The sequence below is a fragment of the Corvus moneduloides genome, chromosome 1, assembly GCF_009650955.1.
Source record: "Corvus moneduloides isolate bCorMon1 chromosome 1, bCorMon1.pri, whole genome shotgun sequence".
In the NCBI taxonomy this organism is placed as follows: Eukaryota; Metazoa; Chordata; class Aves; order Passeriformes; family Corvidae; genus Corvus; species Corvus moneduloides.
This window is the reverse complement of record NC_045476.1, coordinates 56248360-56271710: the sequence shown is the minus strand read 5'-3', so window position 1 is coordinate 56271710 and position 23351 is coordinate 56248360. Positions and strand designations below refer to the sequence as shown.

The following is a 23351-nucleotide window of genomic DNA, read 5'->3' as shown; positions in this document are numbered from 1 at the left end:
CTGTGCACCAGCCAAACAAACATACCATTTGGAAAGAAGCTGGAATATTTGTTGAGGCAGAGAAATATATCTGTACATCACCTTGAGACATATGGTTGGCTGAAGCACATCTGCCAATAATTGGCTCAAAAAATCATCAAAATATTAAAAATGCCTCTATTTAAGATGTTAGAGTGCTATTTATTCTTTGGAGACACATACCTGCTCAAAAATACCTTGATAGGTAATCTACTCAGCATTCAAACAATTAAATGGAATAGTCATTGCTTTTTGAGTCCTCCTATTCCCCAGTCTAGTTTGACATCCTGAATGTTTTATCTCTGTTTATACAGAAGGAACTGTAAGCTGGTTTTGTCCTCTCTACAGACTGAAGATCTGAAGTATGGAATAACTACAGCACTGTGTCAAGATTATTGAAGGAAATGAAACTAGAAGATCTACACAGGGATTCAGTAGGGAGCACAGTCATGGAGATTTGCCCACAGTAATGTATTTGCTTCTCTGTGGGGGCAGTTTGCCTGGCAAAATCACAATGCTCACTTTTTGGAAACTAAACATTTTCTCCGTGATTTCTTGACATTGTCTTAGTTCAAAGCAACCCATCTTCTCTACTTTCGGGTTGCAGGGTATCATGAGGTCTTTTTTACTAAAATTTAGTCTTAATCTTTTAAGCCTACTAATTGTCTCACCTTTTTAGTAATTATATCTAAATTTTAAAAATATATAACCCAAGAGTGAAGCCCAAAGGTGCTTTTGAATCATATACAACATTTTAAAGTCCCCGTAGCCCAGAAAACTTTCAAAAGGTACTTTGTATTGTGTTTGTGTATTGTGTGTGTGTGCGTGCATACAGAACTTAGGTGAAAATGAGAGCTAATCTTTACCATCCTTTTCTTAACTATAAGAAGGCACAGTAGATGCTTTGTTTCATCTTGGCTTAATCCAATCCTGCAACTACATATTTCATGATCATCTGTATATTATCAACACTAAAATATAAGCACACTGAAATGCAACCATCTATACACTAGGCTCCGTTGAGAAGTTTTCTAGGACTGGAAGCTTAATTCATGGAAGAAAGTGCACAGCCCTGCTTCCTCTAAAATATTCTGTATTTTACAGGATTGCCAGCCTAAAGCAAACAAAAGTATATGAATGCACAGTATTTTAAGGGTCCACACTCTGCTTGAACTCCTTGCAAATGCATTACCAAAGCATTAGATGCAGAGGAGGAATGTCCCCAGGATGAAAGCAATGTGAGGGACACATATTTTTAAAACTCAGGACACGCTGAAGGGGTTGCAGCCTTGCAACATTAACAACTGATCTCCTAACAATAAGCAAATGCTTGAAGGATATAGATGAGGGACAATTCTGGAATAAGTGTTTACAGTTAAGTTCTATAGCCAGGAAGAGATAGGCTAAAACCTAAAAGCTGCCTAAACACAAAAGGATCAGCTTTCAAGAAAGCTGCACACCCAACTGTTACCATTTAGGCACCTAAATGAAGAACAATGGGGGCTTCTGGGTTCTGAGCTCTTTCCAGCATCTGGTCCAAATTCTTTCCCTCCATATGAATCAAAACAAATGCTTAGGCTACCAACTTTCCATTGCCCTTTAAGTTTAATGCCAACTTTTCTAGCTTTTGAATTCCTTAGTATAGTAAGATGAGTAAAACACTAACTTTGCAAAATACCCAGTTAGGGACTATTTGCCATATTTTATTTTTATTAGTAGTGTATATAAATTTTGTATAAAGTCATTGTAAAACTGTATCTTTCAAAACAATATTTTTTGGAAGAAAATTTTTTTGTTTAATACCTTTAAAAAAATATGAATCCATGTTACTTGGCTCTCCAAAAGTGGTCAAAGATTAACTCATGGATTTGAAGATGCAACAGACTGAAAATCAGCATAAAGCAAAACACAGCAGCAGAAATAGTCAGAAAATTACCAAGTAAATTGTACAAGGAAGACAAAAAAGGAGATCACATCATGATGTGGAAGTAGAATATAAGCCGATATGTGCTTCGGCACACCCTGCTAAGGGAAGATTTAAACATACAGAATTCCTGCTACTCAGGGCAGCCTTGTCCAACCTACAGTGGCATGGATCCTGATACAGGAGCTGCAATGCTCTGCAAGAGTCCAGGATAAGTCATTGTGCCTAGACCCTGATACATCCTAGGATGTTTAAAATCTGTACTAAATAATCAAAAGACCATGTATTTAAATGTTAGAGGGCAACTATGGAGACCAACCGGAATTATGGTAGTACCACACCTCTGCAGCTCAAACAGATCACACAGGAAAAGCACAGCATTACCTGATACTAACCCTGGGAGAGTAATAGCTCATCTCCAGTCCTCTTCCCACTGTGGGAAACCTGGTCTGCAGAAAAGTGTGAATTCAACAATATTAAGAAAATCTCTGATCAAAAAACCAGAAATTTTGCAGTCTTGTTACAGAGAATACTGAAATATTCAACACTTTCAAGCAAGTTCATGACTGGACAAAAGGAAATAATGCCTGAATATCTCACTTTATTTTTACAACACACACAGCAGCAAAGGACAGAGCAACTAGTGAACACACAAAGTATGAATGGAAATCTGGGTTTTTTTCTGACTTGAATGAAAGAAAGCTGCTTCAAAAAGAATGTAAACAGAGTTGGCAGGAAACATCTTTACTAATTTATATGAGCTAATTTAATAAAATATGAAAGAAACATGCAGTCCATTTTCAGCTTTTCCTATACTGAATAAGAAACCTTCTCATCAGTTTTTCTTTTCCAAACTCTATGCAGGTTTAAAGTTTCTACTGCTCTATATTTCTTACAAAAATTATATTCTCTAAGTGATACCATGCTAAATGGTCATTATGCTAAAGTTAACTCTGAGCTTCAGTTGTAGAAAGAGTTTTTATTAAGAAAACAAACAAAAAAAATTGGAATGAGTGAGTTGAAGAAGAGAACAAATACTCCTCCCCAGACTGGCTACTCCTGCCTATAAGGATGAGAACTGCCTTTTAAATCTGGATAACAAAGAAAAGGGAAAAGTCACTTAAGATTGTAGTAGAGTGTGAGACGAGGCTCAGAAAAAGAAAATTCAGAGTCTTCTGAGATGAGTAGCAGGCCAAAATTCCTGCAACTGAGATTTATTACACCATGGAGTCTGATTCCCGAGATGGCTAATGAAGGCAAGCTATTTTTTAAAATCCAAATGAGCATTTAATAAATGAGTACCACACTCAAAACCCATATATATAACCCATTTTGTCATACCGAATTGAAAGGAATCAACCCACACTCAAGCTTTTTAGTCATCACTATTTCACTCCATCTGTCACTCGTCTAATAAAAGAATATTAATATGGATTGCTATTTGGCAGGGGGTACCTTTTTCCCTGTACACAGGATTCCTCCAGATAAATCAGCTATACAGCAATGTAATTAATTATCTTATAATTAATTCTCTCAGGGGGGTTGCTCAACCACCATCCACTGTACTATCTGACCATCGTCCACATTCATCACATAATAATGTCATCCCTAATGGACACTGCAGAGTCTGTAATTCTTCTTTGGAACCAGAGTAAGTTTAGCCTGGCATAGAACAGCATGGAGAGAAAAAGGAAAAGAGAGTAGAAGAGCTGGAGAGAAGGGTTTTTTTCTCCTCTGTGAAGACTGGAAGTGAGGTGAGGGGTGATGAGAGTCAGTATGATTATGACCAAAATAATTTTCAGTTATGACAGTTTTGCAGCATTTCCTGAAGAGGGAAAGCCTCTTGATCCTTTTTAATATCCTTATTAGTCCCTAGTTCAAGAAGTGTGTGTGAGGACATATTTAACTCTCATTGAAGTCAATGGCTCTTAAGCATATGCTCAATTTTTTTCACAAATCAGGACTTTAATCTGTTCCTTATGCACATTTAGGATTACAGAGAAGTCTTCTGTTTTTGAAGTTGTTGGAAACATCAGCCTGCTGATGAGAAGTGGGGGAAGGGAGAAGGACTCCATCACTGTCAGAAGTCTGTAACATTCCTATTTTTTTTCTAAATTTTGATCAGAAAAGTATCTGTTTACCTTTAAAAAAAAATCTTATCAAATAGTTAGATTCTAATGTGTACTTGAGAAATACGAGTTACTGACACAACGCGCTTAGAGGTTTTTGTCAGCATCTCCTCCCTTCCTCCTCTATAAAGTTGATAGAGTTCTTGTCAAAAACCCAAAGAAATTTGCTCCTAGCAAGAGGAGAGAAGAGTTGAGACAAAAGCTGTAAAACTCTCTCCATCCTACTCTGCAAATGCACCTCAATTCTGGCATCTACTGCTTTTGTCTATTTCAGTCCTGGAATAAAACTGTCTTTGCTGAGCCTGAAGGTTGTGCCAAACTGTATGGTGATACGGAAAAAAGCCCACTGGAGACTAGCCGAAAACCAGCCAATCTTGTGAGCTGATCCTCATGTGTCTCCAGAGTTCAGATTCGATATAGTCTCTAATTTTACCCTGCACTATATTTGCTGATATTACACTGAAAAACTCTACACATCGAAAATCGCTGCAAAACTGCCAAGCCCAAGCATTTAAAAGCTATCATCAGAACTTTGCTTTTCTCTCCCTTCCTGAAGCTTCCTCATCCTTCCCAAACTGGTTTTAAAACATGTTTAGGAATAAAATAACACAAAATAGCCAAGTGCTGGTCCAGTAAAATCACGTGGACTATCCAGGTCCCTGTCTACTGTTATTTTAGGTTTGATATAGACATGCATACATACACATACCCCAAATATATGTTCATGTCTATTATATCAGTGAAATGGGATCACATAAAAATATTTTACTGTTTTCAAAATTCTTGTTACAGAAAACTAGAGTAAATGAACAATTTTCCAGTGCTATTTAAAGAGTTTACAGTCCCCTTCAAAATGAGACTTTACTGTCTTTGAACCACATTCTTTCTGCCACAAGTAATTACCTAAATTCTTGGAGTTAAAAGAGTGCATTTTAAGAAAGTTAGATTTTTTTTTTCCCACACATTTGACTTAGTTTCAAGTACTTCCTTTTTACACACAGGTCTGCTCAACACTGTGTACATCACTGTTACTAGATACTAAATATCAGTATTGTCACTCTGAGTCATGCTTGATTTTTGCTGTAGCTGCTTACAGAATCTGCTCTGTGGTGCACACCCTTATGAAGTTGAAACATCGAGAGAAGAGAAGGCATAGGAAGGACCTTTTTTTCTTTTCTTTTTTCATTTTTCTCTGTTCACTTCCTGTCTTGAACACTTTTCTTACAGACTGTAAGTCCACAGAAGAGCCATGTGTGACCTACAATTACCAAAAAAGAAGTTCAGGGTAAAAGAGATGATAGCTTGATGACAATGCTTAATGACAGAATATTGTTTTTAGATGTTTCTTGCAGGTATGTGAGCTGTACTGAAGACAGAGAAAAGTGTGCATGGAAAAAGGAAGAACACACTTAAGACAGCATGGCGAAAATGTTGAGGTAGATAAGAAACAGGATCCAAAACATTGTCTGAGGCATTGGGCAACGCCTTGCAGTGAAATTAGTTTAACTCCGAGAATATAAGGTGGAACCAGAAGAATGATTCCAGGAAGGAAATTTCAAAAGGATGTGATTGAAAGGTATGATTATTACATCAGCTTTGGTTTTGGCAGGGTTAAAATAGGAACCAAGAGAGGGCCAGGGCAGAAAAACAGGATTCAATTTCTGCTAAGTGGTGTAAAAGCCATTTGCAAAACAGTCTGAAAATATGTTGGAGAGAGAGAAGACCAAAAAGCAACTTGCAAAGTCTCACAGCAAAATAATATCTTCTAAACCATAGTTCTCAACCTGTTCGAAACAAGCAGCAGTCCATGGCCTTGCACTGGGGAAACCAAGGACGAAGTTGTTTTATGCCTGTAAAAGATGCTTTGTGCTCACCCGAGGTCTCTTTTGTGAGCAATTTTTTTCCTACATCTGTGCATTCTTGCCCTGGAAGGAAAGGAAATGCTGTCTGCTTTTATAAAGAAACCGACCTTTACTGCATAAAGTTTGGCTTTATGGAGAGCAAAGATACATGAGCCATTAAATTACATGGCAGGGAAGGTGCAAAGGCTGACTGGTGAGACCTTTTTTGTGCTTGTTGTGCAACAAGATGCACATATTCCCTGAACTCGTTTCAGTTCCAAAATTCACAGAAACCCTCTCCCTTAGGTATTTAGGGAGTATATACTCCCCTCCAAATATCTTCTGAACTAGAAAGGCTCCATGTAGGTTTGTATTAACACCTCAGTTAGGAGCAGTACTTCTTGTATTTCCAGCTCACTGTAGATTTCAGATCTGTCTTTTGTAACAAGACTCTGCTGTTAGGTTAACAAAGTCCTTTTGATTAATGGGCCAGCAATAAGGTGCAGTCAGACTCCACTACATGGGTAGCACCAAGCTTTCCAGTTATCTATATAAGAAAGCCAGCCAAATGTTTCCTGGGTAACATGGAAGCATCTTTCAGTTTGTATGTAAGTTAGGACTATCAATTAGCTGTGGAAACATGCTTGAAATACATAAGGTAGGCCAGAGCCTCCGTAAATAATATTTGCATGGTATCTACCCATATTTGGTGGAACTGCTAACATTTCTTAGCCGCACAGCATCAAGCTGAAGGAATCAACAACCAAGTTGTAACTGACATGCTTGTGCTTAACTTTGCCAACATGATACTGTTAATTCCAGAAGAGCTATACACAGTAACCTAAGCTTTGACAGAGTTAGAGCATCAGTATATAGACTGGCAAAGCTGAGTGACTATTGCAGGAGGAAAGGAAATGGCTTTCCCAAGAACTTTGACGGACTGGGTCATTCTCTAAGTTATATTTCACCAGACTTAAAAATGGCTGGAAATGTTTAGCCATTGTAGTTGAAACACACAACCTCTACCCAAGAAAAGTATTTGTTTGGGTGTCATGTCTGGAAAAGCATTCCCAATATGTTTGCAAATACAAAAGTATGAAATCTCTGATATTTCTCATGCCAGCAGACTGCAAACTCAATTGGCACCTCCTGTCTTTGTCTACATTTCCATTTGGAACCAGTGAAATAAAGATAGCTTTATAGGGTTTGAATACTGTTAGATTTCTGTACATACCCTCATGCTAAAGTAATAAAGACATTTGTCTCATAAAGTTGTAGCAATGTACTGAAGTGTAAAAACAAAGGAGTCAGAATGAGTGGAGTAAAAATTAAAGTGCAAAGCTAAGCCAAACTACAGGTAAATTTGGCAGAATATTTCTTCATAATATAGAACAATCAAAATTGTTTGCACTCTTGTCTCCAGCTTTTTCTCCTGTACATGCTCACATCATTTTTTTAAATTTAGAATTTAAGATGTTGCATTTACGACTTTTAATAACAATGTATTATTTCATAAAAACAAATGATACAGACAGAATTGTCACTCTTTTTATTGACCCAATAAGCTATTAAAAAATCATGTAAATTAAAGTGGTAATAATACCCAAAAAAAAGATAATTCTGCAGATTCAAGATGCCCCATGAACAATTGCTAATGAAGTCTATTTTTAACTGACTCATAACTGTTTCATCTTGCGTTGCTTGATAGACTAACATTATCTTATTTAGCAGATCACTGCAGTTCTTAAGTTATTGAAGGTTACATCTAATGGAAATCTGATCAAGGTAAAGGGTTGTATTTTTTGTTTTGAAATTAGGAGAGTGCTCATTTTACATGGATGAATGGAAGGATATATAGGCAGGCACTCCTTCAGAAATAGACTTGTGTAAAAAAAAAATTAGGGAGGGAGAGAGGGAGGGAGGGAGAGAGGGAGAGGGAGTCAGGAGTGAGACCATTAGTGTATATTGTTCTAATGTCCTCAGGAACGCAAAGACTGAATACACAGCTGCAGCTTGAGATCATTATGGTACTCCCAAAACAAGAATATAGGAACAGGGAAAAAAAGAGCTTAATATTACTATGTCAATTCTCAGTCAATCAACCCAAACTGCAAAGAACTTTTAATGTTCTCAGCTCTTCCTAAGTCCTATGTAAGGTGGGTATGAATTGCAGACTTTTACGATGTTTTAATGTCTCATTCTGAAAATATAAATGTGAAAGGCATGAATGTGCTTAAGCACCTTTTAGACTGGCGCTTTCTTCTGGCAGAAAATACTGTTTGGCATTCTAAGCACAGTTTTACAAGAAATCTTTGAGTGGTCAGCATCGCTGTAGCTGCCCAGGCTTCCATTCACACCATTTTTAGCAATTCAGTGTAACGAAGCCTCGCAAAATATGTTGTCGTATAGTTTATCAACACATCTGACTTAAATTTTTTTTTCTTCACTAAACCAAACCGATATTTTCACAAATGTAGGAGACATCTAGTCACTGTTCCTACCATTCCTTTTACAATAATAAGCATATTTTAATAAGTAGTTTTTACTTGTCCACATATTCTATGAAGCCTACAGTGTTATGGTATTCTCCACCAGATGAAAGAAAATGAAAGGCTTGAAAAGCTATTGAGACCAATGTGCCTAAGGAGCCTCACTCACCGTGTCAAAACACCCCCTTCCAATGCACACTCAGGATATATTGCATGCATCTAGAATATACCATTTTTTGCTTGGCAGGTAGAAAACCCCACAGTTCATTCAACTCTCTTCAGAGCTATATTGTCAGTCCACATATGTCCAACAGATTTTTTTTGTATCTATTTTTAGAAGGACCAAAGTGGGAAACAGTTTTTTTCCGCTTGGTAAATTTAAGTGACTAATGCCCTCAATTCACCAAAATGTGTAAACATACACTTAACTTCAGTGGTGTTCATATCAAAGTACTGTGACTATTTCAGCTGTGAAGTCCTGGCTCCACTCAATAGCTAGTTTTGACTTCAGCATCCCGGGATTTCATTCATCTCCCAACACACAAAATTAAATGCATACTACAACCATCATAAGATCACAGTTTAAGAATTAAAACTCACAATAGTGGCAGAGGATACTGAAGTGCATCTAACACAGTTTATGTAAGGCAGCATTTGTTCAGACTTACTTGCTAAAAATAAGAAATAGCTATTAGAGATCTGAGAGAATGCAGAAGGAAGAAGGGCTTTTAAAAGGTTGCAGTAATCTGTTTCAGTTTTAGTTTTTCATATCCTATTTGCTATAAAATAATGTTCAATCAACCAATTTTTCTCTAGTCCAAGAAGCAGCGAAGGAGAGGAGAGGAGAGGAGAGGAGAGGAGAGGAGAGGAGAGGAGAGGAGAGGAGAGGAGAGGAGAGGAGAGGAGAGGAGAGGAGAGGAGAGGAGAGGAGAGGAGAGGAGAGGAGAGGAGAGGAGAGGAGAGGAGAGGAGAGGAGAGGAGAGGAGAGGAGAGGAGAGGAGAGGAGAGGAGAGGAGAGGAGAGGAGAGGAGAGGAGAGGAGAGGAAGAGTTGAAGAGTGAAAGAGCAAAAGAAAGAGAGTGAGGGAAAGCAAGAAAGAAAGATAAAGAAAGAGAGAAAGAGAAAGTAAGAGAGAAAGAGAGAGAGAAAAGAAAAAAAGAAAAGAAAAAAAAGAAAACAGAAAAGGAAAAAAAAGAAAAGAAAAGAGAAAAGAAAAGAAAAAAGAAAAGAAAAGAAAAAAGAAAAGAAAAGAGAAGAGAAGAGAAGAGAAAAGAAAAGAAAAGAAAAGAAAAGAAAAGAAAAGAAAAGAAAAGAAAAGAAAAGAAAAGAAAAGAAAAGAAAAGAAGAAAAGAAAAGAGAAAAGAGAAAAAAGAAAAGAAAAGAAAAGAAGAATCACTTGGCTTCCAGTTAGAGTTTCATAATCCACTGGATTTTATTGGTTTAGTAAAACTATTATGTTCTATCATAAATTAAAGATTTGACTCATTGCTTTGAGACTTGCTTCTTCTGTTTTGTCAATTATTTTGTTTCATTTATTAAAGGAAAACAAAAAAAAACATGGAATCAAGTACAATATAACTTTCCATAACATGACCATTAACTTCTCATGGATGTTATCTTGTGATGTTTATCCAGCACAGGTAATTTTCAATACAAAGTTCCGAATGCTTATTTTCCATTTCATTGAGTAAGAAGCTCCAGGGATTTCAGACTTCACAGCATTCAGTGATTACATCCATCATTAAACAATAAGTTATTCAGCAGCAAATTTCCAAATATTATTCCAGATTTCTCTTTTGACATATAATCTTATGTCTATTTATTAATATCTACAAATTCCAATCAAGTGACCTATCCCCAAAACTATTTGTAAAAATTCACACAGAAAATCAACTCACATTCTGAATAGGAGGTGCCTTAGTATCTTCTGTAGGGACAAGATCTTGCAATAAAAGATACCGTCCCTAATCTACAGTGAACATTACATCTTTAATACCACTGATGTTACCAAGTAGAATTTTGACAACATAAGTCAACATAAGTAGTCTATTTATAGTGTTTAATAGAAGACTTAAGAAGAAAATTTTCACATATTACAGTGCACTGTCTACTACTATATCCCGTTATTTTAATGTGGGGTTTTCTTCACTTTGCGTCATTCACTGGATGTTAGGATGCAGTGAGGCAACTCTGCACTAGTGATATCACAGATACATGTATAAAATTTGCAGAGTAAAATGAATAACATCGTTGTGATTTATATTATTTTCTACTAAAATATTATTTTAAATGGATATGGTTCAGGTAAACTTATCAAAGGGCATAGATTTTGTAATATGTATTAATAAATAACAAGGACAATGCATGCTAGAAAGCCAAGACCAATAGCAGCAGTGGCTTTTTAAACAAGCATTCCTTTGCCATATTCGCTGCTGGAAGAATTCAAGACGGCATATAACAAAAAAAACATAAGCACTACCATGGCTAACTGGTCTATCTCCTCCCAAGCTGAGCTACATTTATAGTAAAATCTGGTCCGAACAAAAATCAGTAGGAGTTTGTCATCAGTATCTTCCTGGTGAAATTTCCCTTATCATGTCTGTTTATAAACTATTTATTTCAACAACTTTCTTTTTACTGATTCAAATATTTAAAATATCAGACTAGACTGCATGTATCCAGCAGAATGACATCAGGCTATTTTTTAATTCAGACTTGCATTAAACACAGTAGAAAAACAGCTACATGCTCATGGAAGAGCCCAGACGCTCACCCCAGAAGTCAAATGACTCCTGGCTGTGACCACGTATGCAGTCACCCAGCTCATGCTGGTAAAGGTGATGCAATTGCCCTGCTGAGTAGCAGGAGGAAAGTTTTTCTGCAGGGTGGCTGTGTACCATCTTGCTCGTACTCTGCAACTAGCAGAACTTGAGAAATCGTGATGCAGATCTGTAAGTCTTTAAAGCCTACTAAAAATAAAAAGCATGTACGCACACACACACACAAAAAAAAGCTTTTCGATCCATAAAAGTTTACAGCACTTTACAAATGGAAGGAAAGAACTGGTATGGCCATTGTATAAGTTGGGCAAACAGTCATAAAAGGACAGGGCACAGGCTCGAGACAGATCATAGGACTGGGTTCAATGCCCAGCTGTGCACTGATGTAATGAAGTAGCCTCAAGCACTATTTATCAAAATTCTCTAACACCACACTATTTCAGTTAGAAACCTTATTAGCGACATATGCAAGTATTTATATTTAAAAAATATGACTTTCCTTTCACATCCTTTCAAGTTGCATTCTTAAGTATATTAGAACAAGGACACAGGGTAGCATAGCAAAAATAAGGATTGAACCCAACCCCACCATAACTACATTTTACTGATGGGTTTAAACTTTGCTCAGTCTAGCAGATGAAACCAGATTTATTTTGCTTCCTTTCCATAGGCTTATAGCACTGCTTGGTAGAATACATTTTGCTACTGAGAGAAACATGCTATGGCGACCGTTCATACTGCCCAGTAACGGTGTCTTTGAAAGCAATAAATCCAGTGAGCAATATTAGGGTATCAGCGGACAGAAGCAAAGATAATGTTACCTTCCCTTGAATTTCAAGACACAGAGCTCAATCCTACGCTTGAGGAATTGAGATACAGCATATCGAGTCATCGCATTACTAAAGAATGAGTATTTCCAAATGGAAAATGATATGCAGATTAACAGGCTCAATTAAAAAACATTTATTAAACAATTGGCATGTCTAAAAATGGCAAAAAGACAAAAAAGGAGAATCACAATCTTACTACTTACATTACAAAATACTACAGAAGTCATACTAGATATGTTAGTACAAATTTTATCCTAGGATGTTAAAAGCAATGTAGGTAAAATTCAATGTGTATATAAAATGCTCAATTGGCAATTTTCAAACAATCAGGCAATCCAAACATTTCATCAGTAAATATCTGCAAGGATTATAAAGCATTTTTCTTTCACTACTATGTAACAGAAGTTTAAAAATCCTAAAAGGTAACTAACTAAAACTATGATTTTTTGAAATTTTTTTAGTGACATTTTATCCAGATATTGCCAGAATGTTTAAATCTTTAATCCCCATGTAACAGAATTAAGCTCCGATGGCTTAAAAAAACCTTGAGCACTTCAGGAGTTCCACTGGAGTCAATGGACCTTCTCACAAAAACATTTGTGATCCAGTGAAGGTTTGAATCGGCCCTCCAATGTTTCCAAATGGGTGGGTTGACGAGGAGGGGGAGAGGGAGAAGTGTAAATCCTACTGAATCATTTATACAAACAGACAGAAATGCATAACTAGAAGCCATACATATTTCTTCTTTTTTTTGTCCACAGAAAGTTCTTCTTTGGCTTGGGGCAAAGAATTTTGAAAATGTATCACCAAAATAGTCTTTCAAATTTTAGTCTTAGAAAAGTTCCTGATTATATTTCCTGAGAGCAAAAGTGAATTTCTTGCAAGTTCTCCCCTATTAAAACAATTCAGCAAGTAGCTCACTAGTAAGCCCAACATTTGATATGCAATCAGTCTTGAAAGTTTTCTCCTAATAGTACGTTTATTACTCATCGGATTTTGAAATGGTTTCATTTATGAAATCTACAGAGTTTTTGTTGTTGTTGTTGTTTTTCTTAAGTGTAAGTGATGCTTTTATACCAGATAACAAACAAATTAACTCTTTCTGGAAAAGCTATGCTTTATTATGTATTTTTTCTTGCTTCTGTTTACAACCACACTGAAAAGCACAGACATATTGATGAATCAGTTACACAGTGCTTTTTGACTACAAGTGTGCAGCTCATTTTTCTTACTGACAGGTTTCAGAAACCAATCAGAAGTCCTCAAAACTCATGATTTCACAGTATTTATAACCATTTATCAAAATGACCTGCTTTTTAGCAACGATTTCAAACAAGTATATATGATTTATGATACTTGGATGTGTTTAAAATAAATTCCCTGGCAATGTAACTTTTTACTGCTTGCATGTTGAGAATAGGTAGGTTATAAAATATTAAAACTCAGGGGGAAACAAAGTATTGGTTTTTTTCATGTGATTTGTCAATGAACAAAACCCAACAGAACAGCTACTGAAACACTGGACGGCACCACTGAAACAGTGGATCCCTAAAACACTTTTTCAGAAGCATTTCTAAATTATGCTATTGTAAATACAGTCAAAAATATGAATAATTTTTATTACCTGCTAGCCTTTCCTTGGAAACCTGTGCCATACAGAAAGCATTTTCCCATGGCAAAATTTGGTATCTTTTTTTTAAAAAAATGGCTTTTTCTGTCTGGGCACAAGTGTTTAATTACACTAGACATTAAGAGGAATGCAATTTCCTTATATATTTATCTATTGTAATTAAATGTTTGAATAGCTGTAGTGCTTAGAAGAACTCCTTCAATGATACTCAGCCTCCCCCCAACCTTTTCAGCACAGTACAGATATCTTTTTTCACCATAGCATTTTAGACTTCCTTAAGGCTACCAGATTCACCCTATTTCATATTTCTCAGTAAATCTAGATAGCACTTCCTATATAGGCTTTAATGTGCTTTTTTCCTGACTGAAGTTTTAAGAAAACTTGGACCTAAGTGACATAACTTAGGAAAACACAGTAGTATGTTTGCATCTGATGTGTTCTGCATTATCTAAGAATCAAAACCTACTCTATAATAAACAGAAATAAAATGGCCCTGAAACTCACAGACAAGTAATGAGAAGGGGAGGCATTAGAAAAATTCAAAATATTCCATCTAGAATAACTCATACCACAAAGCAACATAGCACTCCAAGAATATGTTTTCTATACACTCAGCATGGTTTTCATCCGCACCTCATTAGCACACAGATAATTCTGACCATTAATGCACTTCAAAATAAGCAATTTTATTTGTAACCTACCCTCAAATTTAGTATTGTCTCTCTACTCCTACACCCTTGACATACGCAGAGCTGAGTTACAAAGGTGAGGATGCAGATGCCATTATTCACTGCAAAACGTTCACACAGAAAGATTTGTATGCGCCACTCCTCAATTCACAGGCAACTTTACTGACCCACTTCTGGGCCTACGCAGGTTGAAAGGAATGTTCTGCAGATAATGAGAGAGCAGCTACAAAACCTGGAGACACTGACAGCTGTAGCAAGCAGGGGTCGATGACTACGTAAGCTGTATTTCCCAGTCCTTTACAATGAGAACAGTAGAAAATTTCACCCTGTTCAGTAGCAGTCTATTCAATATCTTCAAAGGGAACTTCCCAGACTGCTTAAAACCTGGGTTAGGACTAAAGAAAACTAGGTCAGTTTATAAAACTATCATGAGAGCACATTTCACTTTGCTTTCTCAATCCCAAATGAAACTGTAACAGCTTAGAGGAAAATATTTCTATATCCTCCCATTCCTTTGCAATATGTGAATTCCAGGGAAAAACACACAGTCCATTGTACGAAATTCTGCTTGCCCTCTGGATTTCTGTTTATAATTTTAAAAAGTTGCTTTCCCGCCATCATAACAAATAAGTAAAATGGGGTATACCTTCTGGTAAATTTTCAGAGTAGCTATACGGCTAAGAAACAGTTACTTGTTTAGAAGATAAATGATACAAGGAACGATCATGTTTTACATTATTTAAACTATCTACAAACTCAGCTTTATGATCTTAAACACACAGAAACAAAACTAAGTAGTGCAAGAAAGGGGTAGCCTAAGGTTAATTCAGCTCTGAAATGCAGAACAGATTCAGTTCAAGAAAACACTGAGTATTCTGTGGCTTTAAGTGATATGCTTAAGAAGAGGAAATATACGTGTAAATTAAGCAGGAGCATTAATAATTGTCTCAAAAAGCTGGCACTGAAACTTAAAACAGTCTCTCTCTCTCTTCACCCCTTAGTTATTTACTATTAGGATTTTTTACAAATGTCTATTGAAGTAGTTCCAAGTACGATGAAGGCATGGATGAAATTCCTTCAAGCACAGTAATTTGTTTTTTAAAAAAAGATTAATGAGAAATAAAGGAGAGGATGTTCAACCAAATGAGGGGCAATTATGGATGACAAATAAAGAAACATAGCAAATTAAAAATAGTTCTTGCTGCCATATATTAGAAGGGCACTAAATATCTAACACCAGAGATCAGGATTAATAAAGGGGTGTGGTTAAATATTCAGTCCAAAATACAGGGCTTTCCTGAAGAAAAACCAAACATACAGCAGCTACGCAGTTGTTGTCAAAAGACATCTATTTTCAATTTGAGAGATTCACAATTGTGTAAACGGTCATATTTTTTTCTTAGCGGAAGGGAGGAGGAAATAGTTACCTTGATCTTCAGAAAGCCTTAGAAAGTGAGGATCGAAGTACATTGCAAGATAAACGTAACCATGGCTAAAGGCTCGACCTCTTGTCCACTAATCCAGTGGAAGACTCCAGTCACTTCAGGGTAAGGTTTAGGACTTTCCCCATTGGTGTTTTTTTGGTTTGCATTGCAGAACGAAATAAACAGAAAGTGATTCAGATGCTTCCCTGGCAGTGAAAGGGACCGATTTCCTTTTTTCCTTTAGCATTAAATAGACTGACAAATACAATCAATCCTTACACCAGCAGACATCCAGTTATTTTCGCAGTTATAACAGGGACTCTTCATACACCTCACGAAATCAGATAATTCATTTTGTCTCATTGAAGGTAAAGAAGACAAAACAAAAGCTTTTACCAGCAGCGTTTGAACTAAATACAGCTTTTAAACTCAAGAGGAGTTTTTAGCAACTATACCAGCTAGGTAATACAAAATTCAGCTAAATACATTCTGAATTACTGCAAACGTTTGCTAATGTAATGGACAATGAAGGAATTGATGGTATTCTTGAGGATTATTTTTTAAAATGCTTTCTGTTGCTTACACTCTACCAAGCTTGCAACCTTTTGAGTGAAAGAGGTGATGGTTTCAGTTGTGAACTTCATATATATCGTACAAAGCCTTTCACTTTCTCTTCTGTGATAACAAATAATTTGCTCTGCCAGCTCTTGAGTTTTCAGTCTGTTGAGCCCTCTCTTTCAAGTGCCTCCTGCCTGTCTCACTACGTTTTTGGTGACCCGCCAGTTCATGTGTGCCCTAATGGAAGTCCCATCAGTTGTGTTGCCTTTGCCGAGTGGCTTTTGTCAGAGTGGGACTTAGACAGGCTTTGCTATTCTAGAAAGCAGAGATAATGTCAAGGATTTTTGCACATTCATTGATGCCAAATTATCGCTCTAGAATGACTGTGAATCTACATGTTTCTATGCTCGCCTTTAAGTAAGAATTACAGTGATTTTAAAAGTCAGACAGCTCCTTCCCTTCGTCTGTCCCCGCCACCAGCAAACTGAAGTGAAGCAGCTTTCTGAAACTCCCATTCACCCGTTTGCTTTACAGACTCCAAATTTTGCCCTTCCACGCTGAGGATTTGATGCAGGCTCACTCAGATCCTACGGGGTAGCAAGGCATCAGCTCCTCTCCCGAATCCCCGCTTTCACGGCAGTGCTTCCAAGCGTTGTGCAATCGCCTCGGAGCCGCAGTCAACTGCACGGCGAAGGGGCGGAGGGGAAAGAGCGCGCTGGATTCTGAATTTTGAAGCAGAGGTGTCGTATCGGGCAGGGGGGAGGGGGACGCGGGACCAGATGCTGAAAACCGCACCAAAACTACAAACGTTTCTCTCCCTGGCTGTAGGAAACTCTCCCCCACCACCTTGATTTCATACTCTATCACGTGCTGGATTTTTTCTTTATTTTTCCCCGCGTAGCCTTAATAAAGCTTGCGTTAGTGATGGAGATCCCGAGAGCGCGTTAGAGGGAAGGAGCAACCCGGCAGCCCGGTGTCAGCCGGCGGCGAGAGCACGGCGGCGGCCGTGGCCGGGCCAGCCGAGCCGGGCCAGCCGAGCCGAGCCGAGCTGGGCCAAACGAGCCGGGCTAAGCGAGCTCAGCCGAGCGGGGCCCGACCGTGCCGCTTCCCCGACACCCGCCACCCGGGGATCCCGCCCCGCTGGGGAACGCGCGAGCCTTTACCTGAGCTGTCGCTTTTCCTTTTGCCGGACCTCTTCTCTGTTTCCACCGGGGACAGAGCCTGCCTGCCATAGTCCCCTGGCGCACACGCTGCCCCCGTGGGGGTGTTGGTGCCCAGGCTGGAAGAGTTCGAACACAGGACGGGAGGGCTGCTGCCCAGCTCCGGAGGTCCTCCTGAGTCAGGCTGAAGGCAGAGGCTGTGCCTGGCCGCGGCGGGAGGAGACGACATCTGAGGAATGTGCCAGTTCGTCTGCAAAGCCTGGTGCTGCTGTTGCTGGTGGTGGTGGTGGTGGTGATGGTGATGGTGATGGTGCCCCCTATGATGTTGGCTGGCAAACATGCCCTCCTCATTGGGGTATCCCGCTATTATGCAAGAGGAAGAAGAAGAAGACAGATCAGGGTAGGACATGTGGTCAGATCTTCCATGCAGGGCAAGAGAAGACTGGGAGAAAGGGTGCAAGCTCTGCGCAGTGGCATGAGGGCTGCGCAGGCAGCCAAAGAGTGTGTGATCCATGGCATGCAAGTCTCAGGTTCCAGGCAGGAGAGTTTAGGAAAGATCCAACTTCACCACCCTTTGTCAACTTTCACTGTAAACAGATCGGGGCTGGGATTTTTTTTTCCAAAACGGCACCGACAGACTCTGCAGCAGGCAGCTGAGCTCAGATAATCCAGGTCTTTAGCCCTAGTGGCCAGTCTCCGCTGCATAAACACTCGGACCTAGATGAGCCGTTCTCAGAGCAGCTCAGATGTCAAGAAGTGGGAGAGGTTGAAGCCAATAGAAGGTGGTCCCAGAGAACTGCTTGAAGGGGGAAACAGCTTCGAGAGGTTATAAATACAGTAGTGTGTAATGTGAGCTGGGGGCTGGCTCAGCAGCACAGCACTGACCACATGCAAACTCCCTCCAAAACGCCAGCGCCGTCCCCGCGCCGAGCCGCTCCGTCAGCGGGCGGCAGCGCTGCGCGCCCGCGCCCCGGGCGCCCGCGGCCTGGCGGGGGGGCGGCTCCGCGGGGGCGCAGCCCGCCCGTCCCTGCCCCCGGGCCGACCGCGCCTCCCCGCCGCGGCTGCCCCGGAGCCCCCCCGCCCCGGGCGGATCGGCGGCCGTGCCCCCCAGCCGCACGGCCCTCGCAGGGCCATCACCTCCCCGTCGGGGCTGACGGACTGCTAGGGGTCCTGCCGCCCCTCGGGGGCAGCGGGCGGGGGAGCACAATAAAGACGTGAGGCGACACACGGGGGGTGACTCTGGGGCGGGGGGCGCAGGGGCCACCACCGCCCCGTTTCCCCGGGGGCTGAAGCGCTCTCGCCAGCACCTCACCTGCTCGCCCAGGTGCGAGGGCGCAGGCGACCGCGGCGGCTTGCGGGGCTGCGCGGGCAGAGGCCGGAGCCGCCCGCCGGGCTCCCCCGCACCGAGGGTCCCGGTGCGGGTGCGGGTCATCCCCCCAGTTCGCCCGCGCCCACTGCCCCGGCACTGGCGGTGAGCCGCGGCGCTGCCCCGGCTGCCCTCAAGAGCCTCACGCTGCTTCTCAGCATCGGCGGCTGGTTCTGCAACGAACCTGCGTGGCCCACCGTGCCAGCAGCTTTGGCTGCAGAAAGAGAAATTTCCCTTCTTGCCCCCTGCCCCTTCAAAACAAGAAGTCGCATTATGTTTATTTCCCGTATCTTCATTTGCTTCGTTGTAAATATCTTTAGTGGATCGGGGGGACAACCTGGACAGCCTGGGCCTGTCTTCTTTTTTTTTTTTTTTTACTATTTTTAAACATGCGTGTAGTGAAATTACGGTAGCCACGAAGGCGGCTCTTAACTGGTTTAAATCAGGATAACGCGTTTAGTGATCAATGACCGAAGAGGTGCCCACTGCAGAAAGGTTTTGCTCTTCAGCTCTTCTTGCTCGATGTACCTTGCTCCTCCTCCTCCCAAGTCAAAGTTAAAAAAAAAAAAAAAGTAGAGAAGGAAAACCATTTCGCTCCTGCAAGTCTAAATTCTTGGGTCCATGTGCGAAAGATAAAATGAATTTCAATTGCTAGTGGAAAAAATCAGCAATTGTATGACTTTTGCAAGAGCTAGTTTCTTAAACGGAAATTGAGTCCTATTTTGTGGGAAATTAGTTTTGCAGACTTTCTTTAAAAAAAAATCTAAAACTTTTGTTCAGCAGCTGCTCCACTTTTCCCTGCAGTTTCAGACTGAGCTGGAACCTGCAGCAGTCTTTCGACGGTAAGATTTCCCCCCTTTTCTGACATCTAACTCTTTTTAATAACTGTCTCTAGATTTAACTGTAACAACGCGGTCTTTACAAAGAGAGCAGCATCCAAAGCAGGAGTTGCTGCCTCTGTGCACCGTTCAAAACTTGTTATTTCTTCAGAATAAAGGAAATATACAGTTACAACACTGATGAAATATTTTGTGCTTTTCATTGTGTATATGGTTTCAATATGTGTTCTAATATTAGAAGAGAGGAATACAAAGAAATCTCGATGGCTGAACCTCTCTTGAGTTTGGGAACTCGCCGGACTGCCAGCCCAGGGGTGCTGCTGTCCCTCACAAACAGGCGCTGCCATGAAGCAATAACTGCGAGGCAGCGACAGACGCGGAGCGTCGAGCCCGCGGCGGCCCCGGCGGCGGCGGCCCAAGGGCTGCGGGGGCGGGCGGGGGACGCAGGCGGCCCCAGGTGGGAACGGGGGAGCGGCGGGGCGGCCCCCCAGCCCCGCACCGCACCGCCCCGCACCGCACCGCTGCCCTCCGCCGCTCTCCAACCTGCTGCTGTCCGCCCGCCCGCCTCGGCCACGGGGGCGAGTCGCCGTCGGGGGGGCCAGGACCGGAGGGGCCGGAATGCCAGGACCCCACCTTTAAGGGCCGCCGCCGCTGGAGCCCTCACACCGCCACAGCTGTGAAGGGGTCGGGAAGTCCCGAAGCCAAGGCGGTGTAAAAATGCTTTTTCTTAGCTCTAGAGGATGGCCATACAGGATTTCTCGCACATGACCAAAAAAAAAAAAAAAAAAAAAAAAAAAGAAAATTAAATAAGTGAAGCACAATGAAGAAAGTGAGAGGGTGCGAGGGGGAGGGAGAAAGATAAGGTTTACAAGAGAAATAAGAGACAAGCCAAATAGGACTTTTTAGGAAGAGGTAGGAGAGGTTCCTAAAGGTGAAGAAGAAGAAGAAAAAGAAGAATGCAATAGCAAAGCTATAATGGCACACCTTCGTGTTTGTCAATAGCTTCATAACCAAATCTGACTGATCAGGAATGTGCTTCCCTAGGCTTCTGAGGTCCCAAATAAGTCCGCAAGTCCTACATCAAGTGTTCTTATTACTTCTTTAAAAATCAGCTTTAAGCATGCATGAACTGGAAATGCAGTTCTTTGCAGAGCTTTATGCTTTCATTTTAAACTATATAAGGAGAATGCAAATATAGGCAACTAATGTTAAGGCAAATAAACAGCTTCAAGCACTTTCTGAAATGATTCAGAAAGTTTCTGTGCAGTTACCAAATACCTATGGCTATACGATAGCATCCTTTGTAAAAAAAATATAACTTTTTAGTTATAGCTTCAGTGCAAAGCTTCTCAGTAATAACTGAGACTAATTGCTGGAAAAATTGTAAGCAGTTATTAACTCTCAATATTAACGATTGAATTCTTGTTCGCATTGTATCTTTTCAGAATGTGTGTTTAACCTACATGTGGTACAAAAGCATAACTTAAATCAATGCCAGCAAGTTTGCCCAAAGGTTATAAACATCAAGTGAAAAAAACAGAATGTTTTAAATATGTGAAAACAGTAAACTGTTTAACTCATAAAAACATCTGGAGCCAACACAGTTTGGAACATCATTTATATTTTCATGTATGGGCTACTATTTGCATTCACTTTGTGATTCTTGGTTTTGCTGGTGGGTCGTTTTTGGTTTTTTAACTTACCATTTATGGGGAAAGAGATCATGTAAAATTGACCTGAACGAACCAGTGTACAATTCCTCCTCTTCGGGACTTTTGTAGTCTTTCTGATTTTTTACATTGGAGACTGAAAGAACCACCTTCCTGAATATTTATCAGAATGTAAGTAGGATTCTTATCTGTTCTTTCTAGTGTGTGGTTTGCATATTTGCAATATACATATTACAATAAAATCAGATAGATAAGTCATACTTGGGGACCACCATTTGAGTGATACAAATTGCCATAACTTTGCTGAAGTCAGCAAAAGGATGGCAATTTACACTATTTAAGAATATTTTCCTTACTGTCAAAGGGAAAGCTTACAAATATGAATTCAGTTTCTTTTAGCCAAGGTTTTTATTGTACTCAAGAGCCTACCAAAGCAAGGGGACAAAGTTTTATTCTACTGTAATTATGATCAGTTCGTATTTTTCCATGGCAATTTGGTGAATGCAGGCATCATTTAACCTTAGAGTCAATCCAGATTCACAACAGATGTAGATTTATTTTCAGCCTTTTTTTTTCCTTAATTTTTGCCAGTTTAACTCCCACTGAAGCAATATAATTCGTTTCTCTTGGTACCTGTGCTGCAATTTAAACCCACAGATATAAGCGGTAATAAAGCCTGGGGATTATGCATCATTTCAGAGATGCTTGAATGCCTTAACTGAAAATCCTAGCACAGAAAATGAGTGATTGTTCACTGACTAGTCAAAAATACTGAATCCCTAACTAGTTAAAATTGATTATAATCTCATTTACCGTTCGTAAACCTATGGTGTTCCAGTACCTTTACAATACTTTGCCATAAAAACATTTTTTTTCTGAGAAATTGTGCTACAACAATGTGTAACACATAATTTTAACATTGCATTTCTGTGGTGTACTTCCATTTCACTCTCTATAGAGCTTACATGTACCATGGTTTAACACTTATCAGACACAATTTTTGCTTTAAAGACTGTAGTATCTAAATTCTACAGATCTGTAAAAACTTTTAAGCCTAAATCCGTATTTTCAGCTACTTCTTCCACATACATATGGCTTCTGTTCTTATTTTCACGATCTCCAAGTATTACAAATTTTAAAGTTATGCCAGCAATTTAGTATATTACAGAAAAGTTGTGCTGAGCCATGAGGCCTTCACTGAAAATGATTTACAAGTTTGCATTACATCATTAAAAGTTATTTGTATTGCCAGCCCACTGTAACTAGTAAAATATCTTATGTTTCCTATTTAATTTAAATAAACTGATGAAGTATTAAAATTGTGAATGTACTTGAGGCTTCTCACCTGGGCTATGATGTTTCAGGAATGCTCTTAGAATTTGAGCTATGGGAAACTTGCATTTCACATTAGATACTCAAAAATCCCAGAAGTCATATTCAAAACTTTTAAATAGGTAATTTATTTTCAAACGGAACCATCTTGCACAATACTATTTGTTTCCCAATCTGCATATTGTATTGCAATTTAACATTTTTTTATTCTTTCTAGTATTTTCTCCACTTTAGAATACTTGAACTAGAAAACAGCTATGACAAGCTTTGTAGAGCACTTTAATAATACATATCTTTCATTTGTATTTAGAAATGTACTCAAAATGCATATGCAGGCAAATCAATAATGCCTGAAAAATATGTTTTCCATTTTGTTGTCTCCAGATCTTGACAATTACACGCTACACTCAGTCCATTTTCCTCATAAAATTACTGATCACAGAGGCAAAAAAAGGCTTGTATTTTACACTTTAATCATTTTATTGTTTGATACAATTCACATTGTGGATTTTGATCTGTGTATGCATTTAAAAGACATTTTACTGGAGTCCCCATTGAAAATACAGATACTGTTGTGCATGGAAGAAAGGTGAAGGGCATTTTCATCATTCCTTATTTTTAACAATGTTTGCGGCTAACTGTGCTGCAAAATTATCATTTTGCTGATTATACT

The 23351-nt window shown here is 39.7% G+C and overlaps 1 protein-coding gene across 1 annotated transcript in view; it reads right to left on the bottom strand.

Moving 5' to 3' along the window:
• Positions 1-18366, bottom strand: part of MEOX2 (mesenchyme homeobox 2) — a 53233-nt gene extending 34867 nt beyond the window's left edge. Inside the window, exon 1 of the mRNA XM_032110580.1 lies at positions 17475-18366. Within this exon, the coding sequence (XP_031966471.1) occupies positions 17475-17985 (511 nt within the window). The 5' untranslated portion in view covers positions 17986-18366. The remainder of the gene's footprint in view (positions 1-17474) is intronic.
• Between the last annotated feature and the right edge of the window lie 4985 nt (positions 18367-23351).